Source organism: Lactuca sativa, chromosome 4 (genome assembly GCF_002870075.4).
Source record: "Lactuca sativa cultivar Salinas chromosome 4, Lsat_Salinas_v11, whole genome shotgun sequence".
In the NCBI taxonomy this organism is placed as follows: domain Eukaryota; kingdom Viridiplantae; phylum Streptophyta; class Magnoliopsida; order Asterales; family Asteraceae; genus Lactuca; species Lactuca sativa.
Window position 1 is genome coordinate 138,766,285 of NC_056626.2, and position 18,894 is coordinate 138,785,178.

The following is an 18,894-nucleotide window of genomic DNA, read 5'->3' on the forward strand; positions in this document are numbered from 1 at the left end:
GAGAAGGCGTGGAAGATGAACGCCTTTCGAGTCAGTGGCATATCGAACTGCGAATCGATGGTGTTGTTGCAGTCGAACGATATCACCGGCTCGAGCCATAGTATGCTTGGAGTCTCTATGGCCTCTTTTATCAAACGATCCCTGGTCCAGGCAGGGAAGAGCAGCTTTCGGCTCTCAAGGAGATCGTTGGCTTCTTTTTGTTTACGTTCGGCTTCTTCAGCTTCACGTGTCACACGACTGACATCGTCATCAGTATTGCGACTGTTCTTTCTCTTTAACATGTCCGCAATAGTCTCCTTGTCTTCATCTTCATCTTCATCTTCATCCTCTGCTATGTGTTTACCCTTGTTCTTCACACCCGAACCCGAGGCATGACCAGTTGGGGTTGGTTCGGTGGTGTGAGTAGCTTTGGAGGACGGAGGTGGTTTCGATCCTTTCTTCTCTTCTCCCCCTTGTTTCGGAATGGACACGAAACTCGGCAGGCCTTCAATCTTGCTTAGAAGGTCCATGGCCGGGGAGAGCTTTTCAGCGAGGGTGCGCCTCACCGAATGATTAAGGATTGGGTCGTGTGCTTCCAGGATGTTGGAGAGAGCGGCGTGGACATCCGAAACACACGTCTTTATGACTTCCCTCTCGGATCGAAGAGCTTCCAATTGTTCTTGAGAATTGGAAAGTTGTGTGCTCTTGACCCTTAGGGCAGTTGTCTTACTCGCCAGAACGTCCATCAGAGAGTTCTCTGCCGCAAGATCCTCTTGTAGTTTTGCCAGACGGGCATCGATGGAGGCACGAAGTGCCGAGTTGTCGTCGCTGAGATTTTGTCGGAGGGTAGCGAACGAAGTCAACTCCGTCGAGACGAACTTGGCCAATTGTTGAACAATTGGTTCCAGAGTTGTCTTTGTGGCATTGGCGCTTTCCTGCAGAGACTTTAGCAGGTCAGAAGCGTCGGATACTAGTTTATCGACTTTTTCGGTCGCAGCCTCACAGGCTCGGGTGGAGGCGGCTATCGCAGCAGTGGCTGAGGCCGCTGAGTCATGTTGAGCCCTGGAGAAGGCATCAACTATCCTCTGAAGGGCAGCTTCAGATAAGGATGACTGCTGGTTGGAAGAGGAGGCGAGAAGTTGATCAACCTTCTCGTTCAGCTCGCGGAGATGCTTCTTTGTGACTGGAGCATCATCCTCCTCATCACTCTGAACTTGAAACGGACTATAGTAGACCGAATCAAAGTTCAGGTGATCACCACCAAGATACTGATCATCGCCATCGGAGGCGTCTTCTGGAGATTGAGGTGGTGGTGAAGCTGGGGGTGTTATGGGTTTGGTTGGTTCAGGTTGAGTGGGTGGGGGGTTAGTTTCGGGTGGTGGTTGTGTATGGGTTTCGGTTTGTGGAGGTTCGGTTACGGGATGGGTTTCGGTTACAGGTGGTGTTTCGGTTGATGTGGTGAATATGGGTGGAGGTATAGGGATAGAGGTTGGGGGAATTGTGGGGTTTATGGTGGGAATGGAAAAAGGGATTGTGGGTGGAGGGGAAGGAACTGGGTATTGGTGAAGTTCCATCTCCGGGGTTAGTGAGCGAGGGGGTGTGTTACCTCGCTGAGGAGATTCGTCTCCTTGGGATCCCTCAGAGTCCGAACTCCCACCTTCGGATTCACTGGGGGAGGAGGGAAGGACGAGCTTTCGCTTTGGTTGGGTATTCCTCCTTTTCGGTTGTGGGGAAGAAGCAGCCTTCGGTTGTTTGCGCTTCTTTGGAGTAGGTTTTGGGGCTTTGGATGGTTTCTTCCCCTTGTCTGCCTTCTTGCCCCTGGCCACCGGTTTGTCGGCATCATGAATCGATCTCAACATGTCCGGTGTCAGTTCCCTCGGACCAGATGGCCCTAACTCCTTGATCGCTTTGATCATACTGCTTTCTGAAGGCACACTTCCATACATCGTCTCCGGGATGGAGCCAATGAAGGAGAATTTTGAAGCATCCGAGACGATGATCTTCTTGGTATGGAACGTACCAATAGAAGACATCGGTGCACCGTCAGTAGTTGGGACATCAAACCTGTCCATAGCCCATCTTGTGATCAAGATCCAGAACCGGGCTAGTGACACCTCGGAGTGTCGGGAAGCGGAAGATAGGCTCTGAATCAATTGTTGCCAAAGGACAAATCCATAGTCCAGATTGATCCCGTTGTATACCGCATACATAATCGACAGGAAAAGACGACTGGCCCCGTCCGATCCTGAGCTCCGTTCTGACAGTCCCTTGAAGAGAACTGTAAATAACCCATTCCACTGGGGCGGTAGGCATGACTTCTTGAATCTAGCGACGGAGGTAAGAACTTCCGTGTAGCCCATGTTGTAGAACATGTTGTAGAGCATACCAACCGGAATTGTCTCCGGGTGAACACGCGATGGGTCAGCAGCAAACCCAAGCATTGTGCAGAAGCGGGGACGAGAAATCGACGTCTTGTGTTCCGCCACTTCGAAAAAGACCCTGTCGACGGCCTTGTCGTAATAAGCCGTTGCGTAGACCTGAGAAAGGGCCACCATTGGCACCGTTTCAATCCGTGACAGTGCCGGAGCAAGCTGGGAGTATTTGAGACACTCGATGACCGGCGACATGTAGGGATCATAGGCCAGTGGGTTCAGATCAATCACGAGGCATTGCTGAGGACGGATTGGAAGAATCTGAGAAGTAGCATGGACGGAAGAGGATTCAGCCATTGTTGCAGGTTGGAGAAGAAGATAACCGGGAGAGAGTTTGGATGTATTTTTGCTTTGGAAATTATGAGGCAGTAAAGAGGTAAAAGGTGGTGTTGATGGGTTTTTATAGTAGGTGATAAGAGAGAGAAAGATCGATTCAAATCTCTTTTTGAAATACGGAAGGGTTTTTGAGTGACTGATTGGTGACAGTTGGGACGTGCGATGATCACGTAGGAGAGAGAGTGTCAGATTCCTAGGATCACGCAGCCCAATAAGCGCCGGTTCAGAGAGAGGAACCGTTTCCATTTCCACACGCGCCATTAATGCCAGATGGACGACGCTTCAATACTGCACACGCGTCCAAAAGTGTCAGAAAAAGCGCGGCCGCTTCAAATTCACGCACCCGCCTTTTGTACCGTCGTTTGAATTTCTATCCTTTGAACTTCCGCCGCGTCAGCAACTTTTTGTCTTTTACCCTTTTTAATGAGGTGTATTCAATTTAGGACCCACGTGGCTGATTTTTGGCCACAACGTCATTAGTAATTCCTCAGTAACAAACCAGCCTGTAACATAATTAGTAACGGAATTTTTTGAAAATCTAGGATTTTCGTGCAAAGAGTGTAAAAGATAAAGAAAGAAAGCAACTCTATTTGGGATTATCTGTGATGTCAATTATGACACGAAACTGATGATCCCGGGCACGAATCTCTTCCTTCAAGATCAAGAGAGACCTCAAAGTGTTAGTGTGGAATCCCGTTGAATTACAATCAAACATTTATTAAAAAATGTTGAAAGGCTTCTTTTAATAAGGCTAATTAAGGGTGGTTTCGCTTTGATTCAACAATTCAATTCTTGATATAAGAACGAATGTGAACAAAGTACTTGTGAGACTGGTGTAGTCTGTTGAACAAGTAGGTTAGAGTTGATTTTTAAGTGACTTGGAGAAGTATAAAATCTCAGATAAAAAAAAATTATAACTGGATCCCGTGGGAAGAAATGTTATGGTGTGGAACAAGTTCATTGGAATCAGAAAAAAATTGAGATTTCATGAAGGTACATTCGTCAATTCATTGGTGAAAACTTGATCAAATTAATTTGTCACCGTCAATTCTTTGGTGTTGAATTTTGGGTTTCACTCAGCTCGTAGTGGCACGAAACTAAGATCATAAACACAGATGTTGTGTAACCATAAACCTCAGTGATAGTTTCTGAGAGTCTCAAGGGTTACAATGATGAAACGAATGTTATGAAGAAGTGTAATGGGGATGGTGAAAGAAGACATAGTACCTCTGCTGCGAAAGAAAGAACTAAGCAGGAGACTCTTAACTCATGTGAGAAGAGTGTGAGGTAGCTCACGATTAGAATAAATAAGTTAGCCTTATTGGGAAGACAAGGTTTGTGTATACCAGGTCGTGAAGGCAATTATTCAAAATCTTATGAGGCTTGGGACACATACAGCAGCATGCTTCTAGGGACACTTAAGTAATTTATCAAATATATCCTCATGAACAAACGAACACAAAAAGAAAAAAAAATATTTTTGGAGTTTTTGAAATTTATATAAAAAAAATAATAAAAATAAATAAGAAGAAAAACCAAAAATAAGACCTAAAAAAATTATAAAAGAGTAAAAAAGATAATAATAAAAAAAACTTGGAAAAAGATTGAAAAACCGAACCCGAGCGTTCGGTTGGTTTCGGTTCAGGAAATTTTGAAAAACCGAACCCGAACCTTCGGTTGGTTTCGGTTCTACAAAATGTTGAAAAACCGAACCCGAACCTTCGGTTGATTTCGGTTCCACAAAATTTTGAAAAACCGAACCCGAACCTTCGGTTGGTTTCGGTTTCGGTTCAGGAAATTTTGAAAAACCGAACCCGAACCTTCGGTTGGTTTCGGTTCTACAAAATGTTGAAAAACTAAGAAAGTTACATACAAAAGAAAGAAATACTTTTAATATAGAGAGAACCAAAATGGTACAAGAAAAATACAACATAGAAAGACTACCTTTGAGGTGATGAGCGAGTCAGATCACTGAACCGAACCTGAACGTTTGGTTGATTTCGCTTCTTACATTTGAGTTTGAGAGGTAGTGTGAGGGACTGACTCTGATTCCATCATACCTAGCCCTTGCAAAATTTTATTGAATGATGCTTCAGGAAGAGCTTTAGTAAAGACATCGGCCAGTTGATCAGTGGTTCTTACAAAGTGAACTTCGACATTTCCATCTTCCACATGATCATTGATGAAGTGATACCTCAGTGCTATATGTTTGGTTTTAGAGTGTTGCACTGGGTTATGACAGATCCTAATTGCACTTTCAGAGTCACAATATAGTGGGATCTTCTTCATATTGAGTCCATAGTCTCGAAGTTGACTCTGGATCCAAATCACTTGTGATGTGCAGGATGCAGCGGCAATGTATTCCGCCTCAGCAGTAGACAGCGATACACATGTTTGTTTCTTGGATTGCCAGCTGACCAACTTCCCATCAAGAAATTGACAGCCACCAGTTGTGCTTTTGCGGTCGAGTCCACATCCTCCAAGGTCAGCATCAGAATAGGCTTGAACGAAGAAGCCTGAATTGGATGGATACCATAGACCTAAGGAGGTGGTTCGCTTAAGATAGCGTAGGATGTTCTTCACTGCCAGCATGTGAGGTTCGCGTGGGTTAGCCTGAAATCGAGCACAATAACACACAGAAAACATGATATCAGGCCTGCTAGCAGTTAGATACATCAATGAGCCTATCATTTGACGATAGAGCGTGATGTCAACAGCCGGTTTATCTAGTGAAGGGGTCAGCTTGGTGCCGAATGCCATTGGGACTTTGACTTTTGAGTCTCCCATCATTCCAAACTTCACTAGGAGAGTCTTTGTGTAAGCTTCCTGATTGATAAAGATGCCTTCGGGTCCCTGTCTTATGTTTAAACCAAGGAAAAAGTTAATAGGACCCATTGAGCTCATTTCAAACTTAGTCTCCATCAACTTTCTGAATTCAGCTGTTAAGCTGGGATTCGTGGAGCCAAAGATGATGTCATCGACATAAATTTGAACTATCATAAGGTGGTTACCTTCCTTTTTGCGAAAGAAGGTTGGGTCAACCGAACCTTGTTTGAATTTGGACATCTTTAAAAATTTTGTAAGCGTTTCATACCAGGCTCTCGGAGCTTGTTTGAGGCCGTACACAGCTTTATCCAGAATGTAGCAGTGATTTGGATGCTTTTCATTCACGAACCCAGGAGGTTGCTCCACATACACAGTTTCTTCAAGTTCTCCATTGAGAAACGCACATTTGACGTCCATTTGGAAAACCTCAAAGTTTTTGTGAGCAGCATAAGCCAGAAATATTCTAACTGATTCTAGCCTAGCTACTGGAGCGAACATCTCTTCGTAATCTATTCCTTCCTCCTGATAGTATCCCTTGACCACCAGACGAGCCTTGTTCCTTATGACATTACCTTCCTTGTCCATTTTATTTCTGAAAACCCATTTAAGACCAACAACTGAAGCATCTGGAGGCGTTGGAATGAGACGCCAGACTTTGTTCCTTTCAAACTCGTTCAGTTCGTCTTGCATTGCTTGAACCCAATCAGAGTGATCGAGGGCAGTATTCACTGTCTTCGGTTCAACTTTTGATACGAATGAGTTAAACATACAAAACTCAACTTTTGAAAATAAGGATGTCTGTTTCGCCTTCAGTTGAGATCGTGTCAGAACCTTTTCAGAAACATCACCAACTATTTGAGAGATGGGATGATCTCTGGTCCATTTGGTAAGAGGAGGGTAATTTGGATCGAAGGTTGGATCTAGTTCGGCATTGATCATCTCTTCTGGCTCAAATTGGCTATCGAAATCAAGTGTCATATCATCATGCTCCCCCTCAATTGATGAGTCTTGAGAAATATGAGGTTCAGGGGTTTCTTGTGGTGCTGGATTTTCAGGCGTTGAAGCACCTTCGCTTGGAGAGGGATCTTCGGTAGGAGAGGTACCTTCGGTTGTTGAAGGACCTTCGGTTGAAGTAGTAGAGCTTGGCTCCCCCTGGACTTGAATACTTGGCTCCCCCTCGACTGATGCATTGTTGGTTGGAGATTCATCAGTGGGCGATTCTCCTTCATGCATTCTTCTTGCAGCATCTTCGACTATCTGCTGCATATTATCTATTTTGTTGTCGGCTGCCCCTGCTTCTGAGAGAGAAGCTTTTTCCGGCTCGTCAAAGAGATCCAGAAAGTTCTCGTACATATTGGCGATTGAGACTGTGACTTGACCAGTTTGAGGAAAGATTTCCCTGGCAGTGTCATCTATGGCCTGTAGCTTCTTGACATAGCTATCGTCGAAGGTCACATAGTATGTCTCCTCAATCCTTCTTGATCGTTTGTTTAGGACCCTGTACGCCTTTGAAGTAAGTGAGTAACCCAGAAAGATTCCCTCGTCAGCCTTGACATCAAACTTGTTGCGGTGTTCTTTAGAGTTAAAGATGAAACACCTTGAGCCAAACACGTGGAAAAATTTCACGTTGGGTTTTCTGTTATTTATTATCTCATATGGTGTGAGCGTGAATCGCTTGTTGAGATAGGACCTGTTTTGTGTATAACAAGCAGCAGAAATAGCGTCAGCCCAAAAATAAAGAGGTAAGGAAGCGAAACTTAACATAGTTCGGGCAGCTTCACACAACGATCGGTTTCGTCTTTCGACTATTCCGTTCTGTTGTGGTGTGTAGGGAGCTGAGAAATTATGACTGGTTCCCTTTTCTGCAAGAAACTCTTCAAACTCTTTGTTCTTGAATTCGAGACCATTGTCGCTCCTTATGTTGCGAACGACCTTCTTGAGCTGGACTTCAATTTGCTTGATAAACACTTTCAGCTTTTGAGTCGCTTCAGATTTGAGCTTTAGAAAGAACACCCATGTAAATCGAGAGAAGTCATCAACGATAACAAGAATGTACTTGCTACCACCGATGCTTTCAATAGATGAAGGACCACACAAATCGATATGAAGCAATTCGAGTGGTTCAACAACTTTTGTGTTAATTATGGATGGGTGACTTTGACGACTCTGCTTTCCCATTTCACATGCAGCACACAAATGCTCTCTGTCAAACTTGAGCAATGGAAGACCCCTAACATGACCTCCAGTAACAAGTCGGTTGATATCTTTGAAATTGAGATGAGAGAGTCTTCGGTGCCACAACCAGCTTTCGTCGGATTGAGCTTTTGATAGCAGACATATGGCTGGGTTTCCTTTGATGGGTTTCATGTTCAGAGGAAACATTTCACCCTTTCGCTCTGACTTCAGAATCACTTTCTTTGTCTTTTTCTCTATGATTTCAGAACCTTCATCATCGAATGAAACTTTGAGACCTGTACCTCCAACAAGCTGAGATACACTGATGAGGTTGTGTTGAAGTCCTTCCACATAGGCCACCTTTCTTATGGTAAATTCACCATTCGTTATCATCCCATATCCCTTTATGGTGCCGAAGGAGTTATTTCCAAACTTAACATTGCCACCATTTGCAAGAGATCTGTATTCCCTAAGCTCCTCTTTCCTCCCAGTCATGTGACGCGAGCAGCCACTGTCGATGTACCATTCTTCGTCAAACTGCTCGTCACTCATAACCTGCAAAAATTAAGCAGATTTAGGAACCCAAAGTTTCTTGGGTCCATGTGAGTTTTTCATGGGAACAGGAATAGTAAGAGAGATGTCAACTAGATATGTTCGTTTTATTAGAGTTGTTTCATCTTTCTTTTTAATGGTGAAGACTTTTATTTTGTTAGGATTGAGTTTGTTCACTTTGGACTCAGGTTTGGATTCATCGACCTTCTGCTTTCCCTTCTGTTCAGCAGATGGACGAGGTTTTTGAGAACCAACAGAATTAGCGTTAGAGCAAGATGGAGATGAACGAGAGGAATTAGGAAGAGAGGATTTGGATTTGGATGGAGATGTCTTCCTTGCTGATGACTCTAGGTGACCCTTTTGCTTTTGATCGTTGGTGGGATGAACCTTTGAGTCTTGTTCTCGTCTGACTTCAGAGCCGAACCCCTGAGTTCGGTTGGAGTTGTTCTTGGAACCGAACCTTTGGTTTCGGTTGAAATCCTTTTCAGAACCGAACCTTTGCTTTCGGTTGGTATTTTCATGCGAACCGAACCTTGGGTTTCGGTTGTTGTTTTCTTGCGAACCGAACCTTGGCTTTCGGTTGTTGGAATTATCAGGCTTTCTTACGGAATTATTTTCATACTTCAGATTCTTGTCCTTGTGTGAATAGTATGCATTCTGGGAGTGCCAGAATTGTTTCCTTTCAGAAAGGTTTTTCCTGTATCTTAGGTTCCTTTCTATCTTTTTATCCCTCATCTGTTTAGGTTGATGATGAACGTTCGCTTTCGCTTTTGATGTTACCTTGGCTGGTTCCTTTTGAACTTTAGGAGTTTTTCTTTGAGCCGAGGGAGCAGAGGGAATTCCTGAAGAAGATTCAGTTTCCCCTGAGAAAGTGGAAGGAGTATCTGATGAAGTTTCACTTTGAGCTGTTGGTGTTGAAGGAATATCTTCTTTTGCTGAACAATCAACCTCTTGAGGAATACCTTTTGTACCACTTGTGCTTGGTTCACTGAAATTATCAGGCTTGTTCAAGGGTTCAGGTATGTATCTCCCTTTCTTCATCCAGGAGGTTCTTTCTGACAGGCCGACAGTTTCGTTTCCATTATCAATAGGAGCTTCCCAGAAATACTCATCACAGCCATCAGCATTGTCTTCATTAACAATAGCTGTGAGTTCAGCTGTTTGATGTTCGGTTACTCCAGTGACCTTGTATACCTGATTTGGTGTGGTCCTGACCTTTTGATATACGACAGCTTTTTCTATTAATTTCGGGGACTTTTGTTGGGACAATCTAGCGAATTCCACAGAATTTTCAGAAATAAGATTTTTGTGGTTTTCAGTTTCGCTTTTAACAAATTCTGAGCAGTCAACCGTATCCTCTACAGAAATTTCACTCATGTTTTCGTCCTCGTTAAGCTCAGATGCATTTTCAACATCGATTTTATTTTCTGAGCTTACTTTGGCGTTAAGAGAGTCAAACTTTTGTATGGTTTTGGTTCTCAGTTTAAGTCTGTCGTTTTCATCCAAAAGATTTTTGAGCATGTCCTTGTGGTCTTTGGACTTAATGAAGGACTCAATTTTGTCCAGTCCAATTTTATAAGTTGGGTTGACATCATCAGACGATATCACACTCTCACAATTGTAAGCTTCGGCATCGATTTCATCCTCCTTAAATTCTAGGAAGGGCAAAATCATGCGATGGATCTTTTGGCCGATCTCACAATCCAAGTGAAGTTGAGTAATATTGGAATATAAACGTTTAGCTATTAAACAAAAAACATTTCGTTGTTTTAACAATTTCAAATTGTCTCTCTGCAAATAAATGTTTTCGTCTTTAACTTTAATTAATTCCGACTCTTTTAACTCAATCCACATTCGCCGCTCCTCACTCTTCGACGCCACCCTGCTTAATTGATCAGTCAGGTTAGAATTGGTGACTCGAGTTTGAGTTAAGCTACTATCTAAATGAGAAATTCTTGTATTCACATTTTTTAGTTCTTTCTCATATGAGGATGATGGTACTTTAGATGAAATAAAAACAGATTGTACCTTCTTTATCAGTTCATCGAGCTCATTGAACTGTTGGCTGAGTGGTTTGGCCGTAAAGCACATATCCTCCTGCACCTTCGGTCCATTGCCTCCTCCATCGGTGTTGTATCCCCTCATTTGAGACACTTCAGTTACCATGAAGCATTTTCCACCACTGCTTTCCTCCTTAGCCACATATGCCTTTCCATGAGTGGGCTTCCTTACTTCTTCGTCCTCTGAGTCAGTAGACCAAACTTCGGTGCTACCGAACTCATCGTCATTGACCGAACCCTGCACAATAAGAGCATTTATAGAAGGGTTAGCGGCAGACTTCTTCTTTCTCAACTCATCCAATCTCCTCTGCAGCATAGCTTCCTCATCATTTCCATTGTCCTTTTCAGCCATCTTCTTAAGAACACAGTCCTTAGCGTAGTGATTCTTGCCACCACAATAGAAACAGCTTACTCCAGAATCGCCGTCTGCTTTCGGTTCCTTTTTGGGCTCCTCAGCTTTCGGTTCATTGTTTGCCTTTTCTGAGCTGTAACTCCCCTGCCAGTTTCTGTTTTTGTTGCTGGGGAATCTCTTCTTTATGAACCTCTTAGGATTGGATACCATCATGGCATAATCCTCAGTTGTGAGATCATATTCTTCCAAGTTGAGCTCTTCATCCTCCACTACAGCTTTACTTTTAGATAGGAGGGCCAACGAACCAAGACTGGAGACAACATTCTTCTCTTGAACCACAATCTTCTCTTGGGACTTTAGAATACCCACCAGTTTCGCCAAAGAATACGATTTAAACTGTTCATGGGCTTTGACTGTGGAAACAACTGCTCTCCATTCAGATCGCAGTCCATTCAAGAAAGTAACCTTTTGTTCGATGAGCTTCCTTTCAATGTCGTGTTTGATCATCTTGCTGAGAAGATGATTGAAGCGATCAAACGTCTGGGTCACAGTTTCTTCGGCCCCTTGCCTGAATTCACCAAATTCAGATAGAAGCAAGGTTTGGATGGAATGTTCAAGATCTTCGTCTGTGGAATACAGTTCGCGAAGCCTATCCCACACTTCCTTCGCCGTAGTGCATGAGCTGACCAGTCTGAACGTGTCGGACTGAAGGGCGAATCTGATCAACCTTAGTGCCTTAATATTGCACTGGAATTTGTCTTTTTCATCTTGCGCAATATTCGTCACGTCCTTGAGCAGATCGTTGTACTCTTTTTGCGTCTTAATAACTCTGGATGTCGCGGAATGAGAAAACGGTCCGTTGATGATAGCTTCCCATATGAGAAAACCATTATCTTCCGATCCAATCACATAGTCTTCAAAATGATGTGCCCATACTTCATAGTCATGGGTATACAAGATTGGAATCTTTGTCGTCGAACCGATGCTGTTGGAAATATTAATAGGGTTTGATTGCGTTGCGTCCATAATGATCGTAATAACCTGTTCAAAGATCAGACTTGTAATAAAGCAGATTAGGGCAAAACAATAAATACTAAGATACGTCAATTAAGATGACGGCTCAATAAATATCGATGATTGCGGAAAACCCTAATGGAAATCTTTTTCACAGAAAAGATGTGTATCGATTACACAGCCTCCTGCTCTGATACCAATTGATAAGATTAAAACTAACTTTTAATCTATGAAGATCGATTAGATCTTGAACAAGTATATGAATATTAAATAGTAAGAACACAATATTGATAACAAGGCAGAACGCAATAATAAGAACAAACAGCTTGAATCAAATGTGTCGAATGATTAAATAAAATCCTTAGAAGAGCTCGATTAAGAACATCAACTGTAAAGGATTGGAAGATTACAAGAACGATTACTGGAAAATATTGTTCTCTTGATCAATCGCAATTTCGATAATCTCTAGAATCTTGACCTAATATGCATGCAAGCATTAACTTAAATACTATACATAAAAGGCTCTCGGTTGGACAGGCCCAAACCGGAGAATACAAGGCTAATCTATGAGCCCAAAAGACGCAACATAAATAAAACTATTTACAGCCCAACAGTTACAAAACTCATCCCAAATATAAATAGTTTTCCTAAGTCATATGACGGGTTCATCATGAACTATAATAGTCATGACTAGGAAAAATCCATACCGACAAGAACTTCCTTAAAAGCTCATCAGTGCTAATAATCGGGGAAGGGTGTGTGAAGAAAATATCATACGACGAGAAAGGACGCAAATGCAAATGAGTTATCCAAAAGTTTTCCATTCAATCCAATAAAAAATAAACACCATGGACAACATGTCAATTTCTACCATTACGGTAAGAAAGGTTATTGGCAATGTTCTAAAAGTCTTTAGGCGGTGGTCGGGTGGTTGACTGTGGTTAAGAGACTAATCGGTCTAGACAAAGACCCTTAATTATAATAGAATTTATTTTTTTAAAAATTAAATATTACCTATATCCTAACAAAATAAGTAGGTAATCATAAAACTTTTGCATATCCAACCATCTAAATATTTAAATTATCGTATATAATACTTTTTAGACTAATTGGGGATCTTTTTAACAGTTTTAGGGGTTGTTTGATTTAAGTCGACCGGGTCCAGTCAATGCTGACTGCTAACTCGGTCAGCATTCGGATGTTTGATTAATACAAATTAAAGCTTACTCGTTCAGCCAATTACTCTTACCCGGTAAGCCAAAAAAAACTCTTCTGACTGGAAATTAGATACACGTTTTCTTTTTTGCCCTTTACCCTCACTCGCCTCCTTCGCTATCGCTAATAACCTAGACAAAAGCTGCTCCCGTATTCTCCTTCTGCATCGCCAAGACCTGCTAATCGCCTCCTCCCCATCTTCTCTGGCGACGACTTTTCCGGCAACGACACAGGTAACTGCATGATTTTTTTTTTGCTTTTTTTATCTGAAATCACAACACCTTTCCTGTCTTTGTGATTTCAACAAGTAGTCCCCTTATGTGTATATATGCTTGGTAAGATCAAAATGCTCAAGAAAACAGCCCCTTATGTTTTGAAGAAATTTATATTGCTGGTAATAAGTGTGAAATCACAGCCCCTTATATGGTTGTTAAATCGAACGAATTGTGTACTGTGTGTATATGATATGTTTATGTGCATATGTGTGTAAGATCAAAATGCTCAAGACAATGATCAAAATTTGTTACATAGGTATATGTGTATTACCAAACTGATATATGAGATGTTTATGTGTATTATCTGTATTTGATACACTAAAACACATGAAAACAGATAAGAAAAAAATATATATGTTTTATCTTATTGATATGTTAGCAAACTGATATATGATATGTTAATATGATACGTTTATGTGTATTAGCAAACTGAAACCATATAATTGTAGTAATATCAAAGTTGAATCTCCCAAGTCTTGTCTTCAAGTTGTTTTATCTTTAGGTTAAACAAAAAAATATATGTTTTATCTTATTGACATCAAGCACATAGTGTTAGCTATTTGTAAATGTGTGTTATGTGGATGATTAGCTTATCACATTTATGCTTGATTTATTTGTAAATGTGTGTTATGTGGATGATTAGATTTTTTTTCTTTTTACAATAGACATGACAGATAAAAGAATTAGGGTTAGTTGGAAGTCGGAATTGGTGGACAAAACTTTTTTGGAAGCATGTATACAAGAATTAACAAGCAATGGCCGGGAGGGTAGTGGACTAAAAGCCAGTTCATGGGCTGTGGTCGCAGAGAAATTGAAAACAGATCATAATTTTATTGTCGACAAAAAACAAATGAAAAACCGATATGACTATTTAAAAGCAAAGTATGCAGTGTGGTTAAAACTTAAAAACAAAACAGGAAATATTTATAATCCCATAATGAATTCTTTTAACATAACTAATGAAGAATGGGAAGCAGAAGCGAAGGTACATATATACATATTTTTTAAAGTAGATTATTTTTTTACTACTTTAATAATATTTATTAAATTTGTCAAATAGTTGAACAAGTATGTAGATAAGCTGAGAAATGCACCCCTCCCTTGCCCTGAACTTTGTACCCAACTATTTGATGGGGCGACCTCGTCCGGTGTTCACAGTTGGGGGCCATCCTCGACATTACCTCGTCCCAATGAAACCTTCAGTACACATGATTTTGAGGATACAGAGATGGATGAGCCAGCACCTCATGCAGATACCCCAAGCTCAACAGTACCTCAACCTACTAGTGAGGAATCATTTGGGCGGACAAAAAACAAGGGGGGCAAACGAAATGGTCCTAAAGAAACCACACTTGATGATGAGATGAAAGAAGTTGGAAAAGAGATTATCAAGGCTGCACAAGCATTCACCGAAGCAAATAATCTTGACAAGGAGATGGATGCTTGTATGGCGAAGTTGACAAGCTTGGAGTGGGGAGAATATGATCTGAAATACACCACTGCTCTTATGTTATTTGCTGAAAGTGTTGGTAATAGGAAAATTTGGTTGTGCCTTAACTTGTCAACTTGTGAGTCGTGGGTAACAAATGCGGGAAGAAAGTTTGGATTAGTTGGTTGACTTTAGTATTTACATGTTACGTTTGACTTTAGTATGTTATGGTTCATTGTTTGACTTTAGTATGTTATGGTTCATTGTTAGACATTAGTATTCTATGGTTTAGTTATGTTATGGATTGTTTTTATTAGGTGCGGTTATGTTATATGAATTTATATGTTATGGAATGTTATGCTTTTCATATTTACATGTTGGTTTGTTATGTTATGGATTGTTATGTTATTGATTATTATGTTATTGATTAAAATGTAATTTGTATTTGACATCTAACAGGACACATGGATAAAGAAGGTGACTTTTTATATTTTCTTATATTCTCGTGGTATTGGTTGATGTTGGTCCGACAAAGGCAAAGAATAATTAAAAGAATAAGAGCTAGCGAACAGGTAGCAAAGGGGTATGTGTATACGCAAGATTTGATACACGGATGTCCTATACAATGTTACGATATGATATGTCTTTCACAAGATGCATTTGCACTATTATGCAATCACTTTACACAAAGAAATTGGTTGCAATCTATTAGGACGATAAGCGTTGAAGAGAAGATGGCTATGTTTTTACATGTTATAGGACATAATGAACGTTTTCGAGCCGTTAAAGAAAGATTTCATCACTCCATACAAACGATTCATCAATGTTTTCATGAGGTCTTACGTGCAATGATGTGTTTTGCACGAGAAATTATAGTACCAACCTCGTCTCATTCAACAAGAAATACCTCATAACGACATAGACAGCTAATGCAGATATTTCCCGGAGCAATAGGTGCACTAGATGGAACACTTGTACATGCAGTTGTGCCTGTTGATCAACAAACTCGTTATAGGGGAAGAGGAAAAGGTGAATGTTATCAAAATGTAATTGGAATTTGTAATTTTGATATGGTATTCACCTTTGTATGGACTGGATGGGAGGGCATATCACATGATTCTAAAGATTTGAAAGAAGTTGCATTTAACCCGACTTCCGGATTTCCATTCCCTCCACCAGGTTTGTAACTTTACCTTATCCTTTTCCAGTGCAAAGAGACATAGTCATTGTTTGTGTTGTGGTCCATAATTTTATAAGGAAATGAGGGTCAAAACATAAAAGGCATAGAATGGGGTTCAGAAGTCGTTAACTATATGACTACTTTGCGTGACCAGATTGCTAATCAGTTACTTTCAAATGGTTCTGTTGAGATTAAAACCCTAATTGTGATTTGATGAACAACATGCGGAAAATAAGAACAAACACAAATAATGAAGATTATGTCGAATGATCACTCGATTTATTCAATATGAGGAATAAATTACACTTTCAGCATAGACTAAAGAATCTAACACTACATAAGAAACCTCACGTGGCGGCTACATTTTGCCTCACACTCTTAACCCTAATTGTGAATAATACATGACTATTTATAGGGAAAAGACAAGTCTTGGGCTTTTAACCTAGAATTCATCAAAGGGGCCCATTGCCATCATCCATGGAGTGCTTTGAAACCCTACAATCTCCCCCTCAAAGTATGGAATGGATGACAATGCTTTAACTTCCAAAACAAGCATCTAGCAAATAAAAAGATCTGCAACGAGGAATATATGAAGCAATCCACGAATCTTGATTCTTCAATAGTCTTCAAACACGAGCTCTAGGATATATAAATCAAGCACTGAAGTAATGTCTTTAAACTTCATTTTCGAATGTAATCCGAAAGAATCTTCATGAAAACCAAACCCGCCATAAAAACCCATTTCAGAACAAAGAAACTGAATCACTTCTTGTCTTTGAAGAGCTCCCCCTCCAAGTCACAACGATCTTCAAATAAGCTAATGATATAAGCCATCAAAAAATATCATGTAACAACCCAAACTTTAAGATTCGTAACGCCACTTGATCGAGAAAATACAAGAAGTCGGAGATATAACAAGTCCTTAGCAGAGCTCAATGAAAAACTTCCGCCGTAAAGGATACTTCTCTGTAAAAACTTTAGTAGAGCTCGATGAAGAACTTCTGTTGTAAAAGCTACCTTCATAATTCTCCCACAAGCTTTATCAAAAATCTTCAACTTTGAAAAGTCACAAATCCAATTTCGAATGGCCATACCAAATTCTCCCCCGATTTATAATCAAAAACATGATTATAAAGCCTTCAAATGGTCATGAGAATGATCTTGAATGGATAAAAATTTACTATGCTCCCCCGCGACAAAAAGATATACACAATGAAGTATAAAATCCGAAAAAAAAATCGTGAAAATTTGACGTTATCACGAAAAACAACTTTCCGAACCGCCAAGACTTGATGGAATCCATAATTTTCTGTTCACAAAAAAATATGTGCGTTAAAGAATTCAAAACTGTTCACCAGCCCTCAAATTTGTAAACTTTTCTGAATATAGGGCAGAAACTGTCATTTACTGAAAGTCAGGGGACTGAAATGGAAATTCTGCATCAATATACCCTTTTATTTGTAACAAAATCTAGAAATGGACCAATATTGCCAAGTCACAAAAAATTCATGGACCAGAATTGTCAAATATTTGAAGTTGAAGGGATCAAAAATGAAACATTAAGTCTTCTTTCCCATTTAGATGCCGATGAATGCAACTGGAACGGACAGTAACTCGCGATTGAAATCCAAATCTTTGAAATTACCAACCCCTTCGTTCCTAGCTAACAAACGAACCCAAGTTTGTTCCATGTTCGTCTTGAGCACAAGCAATCGAATCCAAGTTCGGTCCAGGTTTATTGAACCCCAAATCAATGTTGATGAAAATCAGTGTGACCCTGAAAGCGAGCATTATAAGCACCGAATATACCAACAACAAAGAATCGAGTCAGAATTCGGTCTTAATTTTGACTTTCGTTAGGAGATAACTGCAACCTAGAATCCCAGTCCCGATTCCTAGACCAATCGTAAGTAAGTTTATTCATATTGATTTTGACTTCCAAGGTTGACCAGTAAAAGCGAGTTATATGCTCAAATCATTCTGATAAGTTCCAATTTCGATTTCATTCGATCGCATTACCGATTAAGATCGTAATCCCAATTTTGACTTTTTCTGGTTGACCAATGTTCGTTCCAATTGAAGAAGATAATCACACTACCACAGTCAGAGAACATTCATGGGAGAAGAACGAGTGGTTAGCAATGAAACCTTCCAACCCAAATTAACCTTTTGAATTGCCGATGTGAATCAGAGGTTCCTTGTATGCGAGCAATACAAGCTCCGAATCCGACTCCAACCAATTCATCTTTTCATCACTGGTGGACGAAATAGCAAAATATAACATCCACCCAATCGCTCTTTCAAAATCGATTTGCAGTTTCAGATAGTTAGAAAAACTTGATACAATCATCGATGTCTGTTCTTGATGTTCGTCAAAGCACTCATGATCAATGACCCACGCAATTAGGTTTTCAAATCAATCGATTGTAACAAATAGGACTATCAACCATAAGATTGTACAACAACTAACTCGATTTATCAAGTATTGATGACAAAATGAATCGAAAACGATAAAAACTCTATAACACGAACTCAATAATTAAATCGATTGCAAGAGTTTGTAATCGAACCTATGGAAAACGCAAACTTAATTCTGAATCGATTAAAATACATGAACATTTAATCGACATGTAGATGAACACATCATTTGAATAAAGAGATTGATTTTTGAATCCAGACTTTGCGATATCGACACTGACATAATTTCTAGACGATGAATAGTGGACGAAAGATTGGGCTAATAGAGAGAAAAGAATGAACAGAAAAGAATCAGATCTAAGGCCCAAAAACTAATGAATTTAATTTACGAAGCAAACAATTTATTTTAGACAAGCAATGATCAGATGCGGCTAAGAGAATGAATAGACACACCAAGAAAAACAAATATCCCAGATGAACAGATAGATACCATAAAACTTGATGAACAGTAGAACGAACAAGAACTTTGATTCCATACCGCCAAAACACTAATAATCTTCAATATATGTGCAGAAAATCACCAAATCAAGAACCGATACTTCAAAAATCAATAGATCTTCAAAGACCCGCTCTGATACCACTTGTTGAGAT

General features: G+C 40.3%; 1 protein-coding gene across 1 annotated transcript; it reads left to right on the forward strand.

Moving 5' to 3' along the window:
* The first annotated feature begins 13,883 nt into the window (after window positions 1-13,883).
* LOC111895364 (L10-interacting MYB domain-containing protein-like) lies at window positions 13,884-15,497 on the forward strand. The gene is made up of 4 exons (XM_052770995.1): window positions 13,884-14,201; window positions 14,277-14,745; window positions 15,105-15,217; window positions 15,405-15,497. Exons 1-4 carry the CDS (start codon window positions 13,884-13,886, stop codon window positions 15,495-15,497), a joined length of 993 nt encoding a protein of 330 aa, XP_052626955.1.
* The last annotated feature ends 3,397 nt before the right edge of the window (window positions 15,498-18,894 follow it).

Bases quoted from the DNA above. Each gene is read 5' to 3' on its own strand.
- LOC111895364 (XM_052770995.1), top strand. From the start codon at position 13,884: ATGACAGATAAAAGAATTAGGGTTAGTTGGAAGTCGGAATTGGTGGAC. The intron at 14,746-15,104 runs GTAATAGGAAAA...GACATCTAACAG, and splicing joins GTTATTTGCTGAAAGTGTTG to GACACATGGATAAAGAAGGT. The intron at 15,218-15,404 runs GTAGCAAAGGGG...TACATGTTATAG, and splicing joins GAATAAGAGCTAGCGAACAG to GACATAATGAACGTTTTCGA.